This window comes from Octodon degus, unplaced genomic scaffold, assembly GCF_000260255.1.
Source record: "Octodon degus isolate 3935 unplaced genomic scaffold, OctDeg1.0 scaffold00056, whole genome shotgun sequence".
Lineage (NCBI taxonomy): Eukaryota > Metazoa > Chordata > Mammalia > Rodentia > Octodontidae > Octodon > Octodon degus.
Window position 1 is genome coordinate 1,051,428 of NW_004524632.1, and position 10,998 is coordinate 1,062,425.

Below are 10,998 nucleotides of genomic sequence, written 5' to 3' on the forward strand. Positions count from 1 at the left end.
AAAAAAAAAAAAAAAAAGAAATTCAATTCATTTGGAATTGTTTTAGGATGGCAAAACGTTAGCAGTTAGTTCCTAAATTGCAATGAAAAACCCACTTATTTATTGCAAAGCCCCCGCACTGCATTTACACCTGAATACTGAGGTTTCAGTTCAGAAAAAAAATAATTCACATATTAACATCTTTTGTCTTAAAAGAAAAACAAGTAACGTGGCTGGGGAGATAGCTCTGTGGTCAAAGTGCCTGACTGGCAAGTGCAAGGACCTGGGTTCGATCCCAGTACTACATGCTGTGCAGGTCCAGAACCCCAGGTGTGCCATGCTGGCTCTGAAAGCAGGCATGGTGGCACACACCTGTAATCCCAGTGCTGGGGAGGCTGAGACAGGAGGATCACTATGAGTCTGAGCTGCATAGTGAGACCCTCTACCAAATAAATGAATATTTTAAAAAAGAGAAGAAAAACGAATAACACTCCTGCATAGGTTTGCTTCTCTACCAATGAATACCTTTCTTCCTCAGTAATTACCTCCTCCGCAGCCTTGAGAGCATTGCCCAATGTAAGGGGTCCTACACCTGTGATTCATAACACTAATATGCAGAGAAAATACCTGGGAATCTCATATAAAGGAAGACTCTGACTTAGTTTAGGGGATCACACTTGAGTAGCTAGATCCTAAGCCTTGGTTATTTGATGAGACATGGCTGAATTCTTCTAATAAATTCATCTCTTTACTTAAGTGGCTTGAGCTACAGCTGTCCCTTACAACCAGAAAAGACCAGGTAATGTATTACCTTATTCTCCACGGGGCAAAGAAGAAAGCCTCCTACCTCCTGTCTCGCTGCGTCTTCAGCTTCCGCACCCAAGGGAGGAAACTGAACACCTTTCTTAAGCAGGTCAAGGTACACTTCTTTTACTTCACTTACATCCACCCCTCCTGGGAAACCTTGTGACCAAGTCTGAGTTCAAGAGATGGAAAGTTCCAGAGTCAAAACAACAGCAAACACAAAACAATTCTTAAGCTTATAATGGAGAATAAGAAATTGAACAGTTGTGCTATTCAGAGAAAGTTAATTTCTGAAGGCCATGGACAAAGGCTATATATATCAAACATCTGACATCAAGAGACTGCCACACTGTAACATCTTGAAAAACCCTGGGAGAAACACTATCGCTCATCTGTTGCTGTACTGCCTCCAAAATGAAGAGATTCTGAAGTAGTATCAGGAGCTCTTTGGCCAAGTAACCTTGAACTAGTCAGTTATCTCCTCCAGAACACAGCCTCCCTATCTGCAGAATGAATGTACATACACCACTATCTTGCCTACTTGACATGGACAAAATAGAAACTAACAGGCAAGCAGGGAAATGACTACAAATTCTTCATAAAAATAGCGTTTGCCACCAAGGAAATATTAGTCTACAGAAACCACAGCGGCAAAAATGTTTTATGACTGTATAAAGGATCGCTAAGACAATCCGAAAGTATGCCACTAAATATCCGATCTTAGAAATTTATCATCCCATTAAGTATACAACAGACTTACCTTAATGAAATTCAGGATTCTATTCTGAATGTCTAAGGGCAAGGTGTATCGGGGGTTCAACAGCTTCACTAGACTGTCCTTAATGAATTCCTTCTTCACAATCAGAGCCTGGAAACTCGGCCCACAGTTTTGCATACACATATCAATGAGCTGAACAAGAGAGAAAAGTAGACTTCACATTTCTCTGGCATAGCCACCTCTTAAATATAAGACACAATTTGCTAAGTAATAGTTCTGACCAGCCTTCGAACCAACAGACATTACTTACTTTCCACTAAAATATATAGCAGATGTTAAGTGTAGTGTAACTGCCTGGAGCAGCGATGGCAAACCTTTTAGAACTATCAGTGATAACGCACAGCATGCGGTGGACCAACAGGCCTGCGGCCACTGGCCAATAGGCTAGACCTGATGGAGGGTAGGGACGCAATTATAAGAGCGCAATTAGCAACATGGGGTGGTAAATGCCAGGTGCTACGTGGGAAATGCAAACAAAACATTCAGGTTATAATCAGGGTGACATTTGTACCAGTTTAATCAGGGTAGCTCTAATAGGTTCCTATTGCCTCGTCCTTATTAATGTGCTGTGGGTTTTCTTTTCTATTGAAAATCAAATTCAGGACCTTGTGCTTGTCAGGCAGGCGCTTTTGCCATTGAGTTTTACCACTGGTTCTTGTCCTTGTTCATGGTAACATACACTTTCCCTCTCAAAAATGTCCAGGGGGCCGGGGAGATGGCTCAGTAGAATAAGCACTTCCCTGGCAAGCACAAGGGTCTGAGTTCAATCTCCGGTTCCTCCAAAACAAAACAAAACAAAAGAAACAAATGACTGGGGGCCAGGGAGATAGCTCAGTTAAATAAGCACTTAGCTGGCAAGCGCAAGGGCCTGAGTTCAATCCCCGGTTCCACCAAAAAAGAAAGAAAGAAAGAAAAAAGAAACAAACAAATGTTTAAAAAAAAAAAGTCCAAACCAGGACATCCTGATTTGGATGGAAAATGCACAATCAGCCTAGCTAGAGGCTTTATACAAAGCAAATGTTATTATTTAGGGTCATTTTGTCTTATAACACTTTTGGAAAAGTCCTAAATTGCTCTTTGACAAATGGCTAAGAAAAGGAAAATAAGTACATAGCTATCTTATAGACAAAAACACATTTCTATAGGGTGGATCTGGAAAATCTCTCCCAACATCCATGTATTAAGGTTAAAGCTTGAGCTTGGTGGTATTGGAGATGAAGGATATCTTAAGAGGTAGCGCCTAGTGAGATGTTTTAGGTTTTAATGATTGTGCTCTCAAAGGGGACAGTGGGACCATGGTGTGTCTCTGTCTCTCTGTCTTTGTCTCTCTAGCTCTCTCTCTGTCTCTCTCTTTCTCTGTCTCTCTGTCTTTCTCTCTCTCTCACTTTTTGCCCATGAGGTGAGTGATCTTGCTCTGCCACCCGCTTCTCCCATGTTGTGTCATCTCGTCACAGGTCTAAAAGCAATGGCGCCAACCAACCTTGGCTGACACCGTGAAACTATGGGCCAAACAACTTCCTTGTTATTTATTTATTTTTTTAATGAAACTTACATGTCTATATCTAGCAACTAATTTGAAATTAGCATCGTGTAATACAGCCACCACTGTTGAATTCCTATTACTCTGTTGAGTGAAATCTTGTATCATTTCTAACACTTTTTTCTTTATATCTGTATTTTCTTAAAAAAGAAAAATATTATTAAAGTGCTCCATTAAAAGACAAAAAAAGAGAAACTTTTCTCCTTATACCGTATCTCGGATATTTGTTACAGTGATGGAAAGATGGCTAAACAAATAGCATGGAAAAAAATATTAAAGTTGCAGCATGTTCGAGGTATGAGGAGTGAGAAGAATATTCTGGTTTGTCTGCAATGACGGCTTCTTTTTTTTTTTTTTATTTTATTTATTTGTGCGTGCGTGCGTGTGTGTGTGTGCGCACGCAGCCAGCTCAGCCCACCAGGGGGCGGGGCTGGCTGGCATGTGGTGCTGGGGGATTGAACCATGGTCCCTGGGCTTTGCTAAGCTTGTTCTAAGCAGGTGCTTTAGACCACTGAGCCATCACACCAGCCCCGATGGCTTCTTAATAAAGGCAACCTAGGGGGACATTAGGGAAATAGGGCACATAAACTCTACCAAGATACCTTCCACAAAAATTTGTGGGACAGAAAAATGAATTCAGACATTGTCGTGAAGGTACCAAGAAGACCCCTGAGGGGGGACTGTCAGTTTGTTGCCATCACAGCTCTGCCTGGAGCCCAAGGACAAGGCTCAGGTATGCAAAGTAATGTTCTGGAAAGGACATCAGGCAGCACTCTACAAAGGGAACTGGAAAGCAAAACACCAAGAGCAAGAAGAAGATCTCACAAGGGCGTGATGCAGAAGATGCCCAAACTAGAACAACTCGGACCCCAGGAAGGGAAAATCAGGAGGAAGTCACACAGGGAGAGCTCAGAGTGGTTAATGTGAAAGAAGGAAAGGGATTGAAAGTGAGGCAACCTTCACTTGACATGAGACAGAGGGTATCTTCCATGGAAGCTTGGATGTGGGTGGGATAGAGGACTAGCACTCCCAGGCGTAAAAGGATGGGTAGAAATTTGGACATCTTGAATTTGAAAGTAGGATGTCCAAGGAAATGTTTAGCAGGTAACTGTACCTGCATGGCTACACCTTAAGACAATTAGGGGCCACCAGGGAGTCATCAAGGCCACCTCTGATGAGTACAGAGGAAAAATCACCGGGGCACTGGCCTCACCTATGACACAGGCCAGAGAAACTCAAGGAAGTCAAAGAATAAGGTGAACAAAACTTACGCAAAGATCACAAGAAACAGAAATAGAGAAAGAGTGAGATGGTAGAGAAGAACTGCAGCTGAAAATAGATTTCTAGAGGTGACCTTCTAGTGTCCATGCCACCACCTGGAGTGAGAGGTCACAGAAACGGTAGCCTGCCCAGGACAGGTGTCATCCATCACCTCTGCAGAAAAGATGCCTTTACACTGTGCTCTGTGTTTAAAGTGTCACCTTCATGGCAATGCAAAAAGCAGCAGCTGGTATAACAGAAAGAATCTAAAAGTGAAGGGACCAAAAAAGCAATCAGAAAATACAGAAGCTGAGGATACACAGCTACAGGAAACACGGAAAAGTTCTCTAAAGCAAAAGACAACAAATGTAGAATCAAAAGCACAAACGGATCTATATCAACATAAGTTGGTTAGACAAAGCCGAAAGGGTGAATAACGCATGACAGTGAGCTTGACAGGGTACTATTAAATAATGAGTTTTTAATTGGTGAGGAGACAGGTGTCTGTAGTTCAATTTGAGTTTACAGAAATACTTCAACCAATTGTCTGTGCAGGGTAAGCAACGACTTCACTTCTGAGTCCCACTTTCTCGTATGGTGAAATAAATGGTGAATTTCCTGCTAAACACGGCACCAACTCAATCTCCGGAGCACTCATGTTTTACGAAAATGGGTAGCATTCCCAGGAGATCCATGCACAAAATCACACAGTCAACATGCAACTCTGAGAAGGTTAACATCTGGAGATCAGCACTCATTCCCTTGGTGTTTACCCGGCGTTATCCTGCCTGTCATGATTAATTACTTCTACATCACCGCCTCTATTATCTCTCTAGTACCAAACCCCTAGCCCACGTGAGCAGTAAGAGAAGCAAATTGGAAAAATGACACACACACACTTTTCCTCTTCTGTTATTCTCAGGAATTTGGTCCAAGTGATGAAAAGTTGCCCAACAAACACAGTGACAGTCACTAAGATTTGGGGCTGTAAGAGCTGAAGATTGTGCTACCACCCTGCTGTGGCTTCCCTTACTCTACTATGACACTCCTAGGAGAGAGCTCAGTTCTCCACATCCTCTGTAACTGCCACAAGTTCCTGCAGTGACAACATTTTACACATCTTAGGAACAAGCAGAGCTCACCACTTAGTGAGTGCTCTACAGAGGCCTGATAAATCACTGATTCTCAGCAACCTATCTCACCACTTTCCATACACCAATGATAGTGGCATCCCACTGAGATACGACACAATGACTCATTCAAGAAAAGGATAGTCTAGCTCAGAGCCATAAAGCCTTGTACCCATGTTTTTAAAAGACAAAACTACTAACTTCTTGGACTGGGGTATAGCTCAGCAACAGAAGAAGAGCACTTGCCTAACACACACACAACCCTGACTGTGGAAAATAAAAAAAAACAAACGATGGGCTTCTTGATAAAACTGGTCCATCCACTGATGGTGGGAAATCACAGTACAGTCTGATTCCATCAAAGAGCTAATCACAGCTAACAAGTCCACAGAGAACCCCAAAATGACAGATATGATAAAGAACATTCGTAACTGACTGTGACAGGCTCTCATCACTTCACAGTAATACGATGGAAATGTCACACATGGGGATTGCTTTCTAAAGAGTTTATTGGTAAACTTCTAATTGCCTTTGACAGACACTGGATGATTCCTTCTGCGACTAATTTCCCTCGTAATTCAGATGGGCTTAAGTGAATACTGAAGTCAGTTCTGAGGCCGTGTACACCTCTGCCACATGATGAACAGCCTGAGGTGAGGTGCCTGGCCTGTTATATACATAGCACAGGGAAATCTGTACAAATCTATCAGGAATCCAAGGGTTCCTCAAAGAAAATGCAAGAGAAAAATAGCAATTCTCCCTGATCTTCATGAATTCTGCCCCTGACAAAGAAAAGGGGTTTTCCAAACCCCTACACCATGACTTTCATCCTTGGTTAAGCACAGGTTTTAGATTCTCTTACCCTTAGAGACTCGTATGGAGACGCTGAGAAGGAGCTACAGCTATGAGCTGGAAAGGTACTAGAAACAAGCAGCTAGCTGATGGTAAGGTTTGAGAAGCTGGACCAACCAAAGGGCAGGAAGAGGGGGATCCCAAAGAAAAATGGGGGAGCCAGAGAACTATAGGCATAAGCCAACCCTGCAGGGAAGGCCCTGGCCCATGCTCAGATGGAAGCAACCACAATGGTGGAAGATGTGGAAAAGGCGATACGCAACCATAGAAACATCTAGTAGGCGAGACATGACCCACAAAGAGGCAAACCATGATAACGGGTCACTTGTAGGACGGCAGAGAAATACCCCAAACTGAAATAAACACAGACTCATCTTCTTGCCTTATCTCCCTTGTCAATTCTCCTAATCGTCTGCAGCTTCAAGAGACCCTGAATCTACTTTATTTTTGAGCATAACTCTATTTCTTTTTACTCTAATGCTATATCTCTTTTCATTAGTTCTTCAGTCTTCCTGGATACTGGGAGTCAGGATGGAGATACGCCATCACTGACTCAGTCCACAACCGATACAGTGACGTTCCTGGGCTTCACCGTTGCAAGAGGCAAATGAAACCTAGTAGTAGCCCATTCTTTTTTTAAAAAAAGACCTGATTGATTCTGAAAAGCAGAGCAGTACAGCGCAAGGGAATGAGATTTGGAATCTAAACACTAGGTTCAAACCCTGCTTTCACTACCTAATAGGCATTTAGCCTCAAAATCACTTAACTTCTTAGTCTTAGTTTCGTCTTCTGTGAAATGGAACAGACAATAACAAGCACCTCCACTGATGCAAACAACATCGGTCAGGTGAGAAGTACCTCACTCGGTTCTCCACGGTTCCCTTCCCTCTGTCATCTTCCTGAGGTGGCTGCCACAAGTTAAACACAGGACGATGAAGGATGAAAACATCCCTGAAACTACATTCAGGTGCTAACTGAAGGGTTGCCCGGGTAGCAGCATTATGGAAGACTGTTAATTCATTTCTTCTCATTCAGCTGGTTTCCAAGGACATAAGATCTGATGCATTTTCTTTTGCAGGACTATATACATGGAGGTGCGTTCATATCTGCCCTATATCAGACTTCTAGTGATCCTCCTACTTTCCTGATAAACACTCCCAAAGCTCATAAGAGCAGGGTAACTGGTGCCATAACCATGGGTGGTCCAGGACTGGAGGAAGAAAAATAAAGGCTGGCCAGCCAGACTGTTCAGTAGATTAAAGCATCTGCTTAGGCAGAGGTAGAGAGCAGGGTTTGATCCCCGATTTCCGGAGTGCCCTGCTGGCCCTGCCCCCAGGGCACAGTGAGACTGTGATTGAGACTGGTGACTGAGACTGCGTGTGGTGGTGCTTGCCTATAATTCTAGCACTTGGGAGGATGAGAAACAGGAGGATCACTAGGAGTCTGATCTGTGTAGCGAGACCCTGTAGACCCTGTACTAAATACATTTAAAAAAAGGAAAAAGAAAAAGGCATGCAGAAGGAACCAGAAAGCCACACAATTTATCATCAGGCAGCATGCAGGACTCACATCACCCACAAAAGTAAAAAGAACAACTCACCAAGGTTACTGAAGAGGTCATACAGCCAAAAACAGGAGGAAACAGGAACATGTCAAATAAAGAGGCCACATTGAAATGACAGACAATAAGGCACACAGCAGAGTATGGCTTAGGTCAACAAAGAACTTGCTCCAAGTTATATCGGGCAGCTAACCTTGGATGGACATAAAGTACCAGCAAGCCAAGATTGCACAGAGATACTCAGACAAAGAAGAAATCTACCAGGAAGGTGTTTTTCTCATCTTCAATTCTGCTCAAGTAGCTTACACAGAAATTTTTTGGTCGGCTCATTATAACTTTTAAGACACCAGTTTCTGCCTCTGACTAGAAAAAAAACAGATTCTCAGCAACACTTTCTTTCCACAAAACTAAAAGCTATTATAATCAACTTTACTCTTTCTGTTCCTCTCCATAAAGGAAGAGTCTCAATTCATACCATGTATAACTTTTGCTGACCTAACAGTAATCTCAGAATTTTTTTTTTAAATATATGACTATGTCTTAGGAAATTCTGGAGTCTTAATTATCCCATCAAAGTACTTACTGATAAGGTCAGCTGGATTTCTTTATGGTTGTAGTTTTTGGAAATCCTTTTCTTCAAAGCTTTTGCTGCATCTTTTGGCCTAGGGCAATAAATACACTGAAATCATTAATCTAGACAGGCAAGCAGTCTCTCTGAAAAACAATATGCTTTGTAGGAAGAACAGCCATGGAGCAAGGGCCTCAGCTCTGCTGATCACTTAGCTTTTTCCACCTAAGTCCTCTCATGAACATGAGCAGACACTACCGCCTACCCACTTGCAAAAATCCAACGAAACATTCACAGAAGAGCACTACCTAGAAAGTACTACCCAGGGAATGCACAGCCCGTCTCCCTCCATTAAAGCGCACAACCAATTTATAGCAAGTGTAACCCAAACCAATGGAAGAGATTATGCTAATTAAAACTGTTAGGGCTGGGGAGATAGCTCAGCAGTGTAAGCACCTGCCTGGCAAGCCCAAGGTCCTGAGTTCCATCCCTGGTACCAAAGAAATAAATAAATACATAAATACATAAATCAATCAAACTATTACTATTTCATAAGCAACCTCTAGGCCTGGGGATATAAGAATTACAAAGAGAACTTCTGAACATCTACCAAAGGAAGAATTATAAATAGAGGTTACCATAGGATTACTTTTTTATATTATCAGTGAAGAAACTCGAATTATCAACGAAAAGACTGAGGAGATCTGGGGCTGGTGAGATGGCTCAGTGGTCTAAAGCACCTATTTGAACAAGCTTAGCAAAGCAAAGGGACCACGGTTCAATCCCCCAGCACCACATGCCAGCCAGCCGCTCCCTTTGGGGGGCTGAGCTGGCCATACACACACACACACACACACACACACACACACACACATAAATAAAAATAAAAAAATAAAATAAAAAAAGACCGAGGAGATCTATCTAAAGACAGCAAAAAGGACTACAGAGAAAAAAAAAAAATATATAAATACTTAAAAGTGCTAACACTAGCTCTTTCCACTGACCTTTAATCAATAATTAAGTTGCAATACTCCCTCATTAGCATAAGCTACACTCAATCTTTTACTGTCAGTTGTCACTTTATTTATGTGTATTTTTAGGGAAAAATTTATAGGATGTTCTCACTTCTAGATCAGACTCAGTGATCCGCCTATTTACAGCCTCCCAAGAGCTGGGATTACAGGCATGCGCCACCATGCCCAGTCTCAATTGCCATATCAGCGTGCTCCAGGGGCAGGGCCGGCATGGCAGGCCCAGGGATCGAACCCCCAGCCCCTGCACCTGCTTGCAGGGGCTTTAATCCACTGAAATCACTTTAAAATGTTCACAAAAAGTAACGCAAGTGTATCTTCTACATTAATCTGTGTCTTTCTTTCTTTTTTTTTTTTTTTGCAGAACCAGGGATTGAACTCAGGCCCTTGCACTTGCCAGGCAAGCACTTATTCTACTGAGCCATCTCCCAGGCCCCTAACCTGTATTTTTCTAAAGTCAAGCTGGAGAGGCCTTTTTCATGACTTTTTAAATAACTCCAATTCTCTGAAGCTTAAAAAGTATATCAACATTGCGTTTCACTTAATACGGCATGAATGTGGGTTAGTCAGCATAAGAAAAAGAAAAAAACTGGTAAAAAGGAGGAAGAAGACAGCTTCATTAATAAAGATGACGGCCCAGAGAATCGGTCACCACTAGAGCGAACCAGTTTCTGGATAATATTTTTCAGTTAATAAAATGTTGGCAATCAGAGCAGGAAAAATCCTAAAGAAGGAAACAATCTCTCTCTCTTTTTTCTTACTCTTTTAAAAACAAAGAACTTGAGCCTCACAGCAAGAAAGTTTGCCACTTATTAAAGAAAGGCAAAAATAAAAAAAAAAAAAATGGCAAAGAGAAGACAGGCCCTATGCTGGAGCCGGGATGGCCCTAAGGTATCAACCTGGCGCCTTCAACAGGTAGCAGGCGGCTATGGGAGGATGAAAACACTCTTTCAACAAGAAAACCAAAGAGTCTGCAGGAAGAAACACGGTGTAGCCCGGCATTTCTTATCAGGGACAAATACACGGACGCTGCACAGGACTTACCCATCCTGAGTTGCGTTAATTACGTCGCAGATGTGCATGAACTGACCCCAATCTTCAGTCTGAGCACCAGCAAATGTAGCTTTTTCTGCAAAGAAAAAGCCTGTGTCAAATCTGTGCTACAACTGAATACTACTACTACTATTACTACTACTACTACTACTACTACTACTACTACTACTAAATGTCTGGTCTTTCTGAAATAATCTGCCTCATGTGTAGTGGCAAGTACTGCTATATTCCAAAGGGCAAAGTGAGGATTTTTTTTTCCCCTTGAACTATTCCCTGCTATTAAGGAATCAATCAGAACTCCAATTCAAAGAGCTGCTTTTGCAAAAGTAATGAGTGACCTATTAACAAAGACTGCAAACACGACACCTGACCACTGAGGCCTGAATGGGCCCGGGCTTGCCTGTTTGTCCATCTTTCAGAGAATGGAAGTACAGCTTCTTGA

General features: G+C 42.3%; 1 protein-coding gene across 1 annotated transcript in view; it reads right to left on the reverse strand.

The window, feature by feature from the left end:
• The window catches only part of Tom1l1 (target of myb1 like 1 membrane trafficking protein), a 50,836-nt gene that overhangs the window by 37,057 nt on the left and 2,781 nt on the right, over positions 1 to 10,998 (reverse strand). Inside the window, exons 2-5 of the mRNA XM_023718185.1 lie at positions 10,548 to 10,632; positions 8,488 to 8,566; positions 1,544 to 1,693; positions 827 to 955 (exon numbers count right to left, since the gene is read on the reverse strand). Of these exons, the coding sequence (XP_023573953.1) occupies positions 827 to 955; positions 1,544 to 1,693; positions 8,488 to 8,566; positions 10,548 to 10,632 (443 nt within the window). The remainder of the gene's footprint in view (positions 1 to 826; positions 956 to 1,543; positions 1,694 to 8,487; positions 8,567 to 10,547; positions 10,633 to 10,998) is intronic.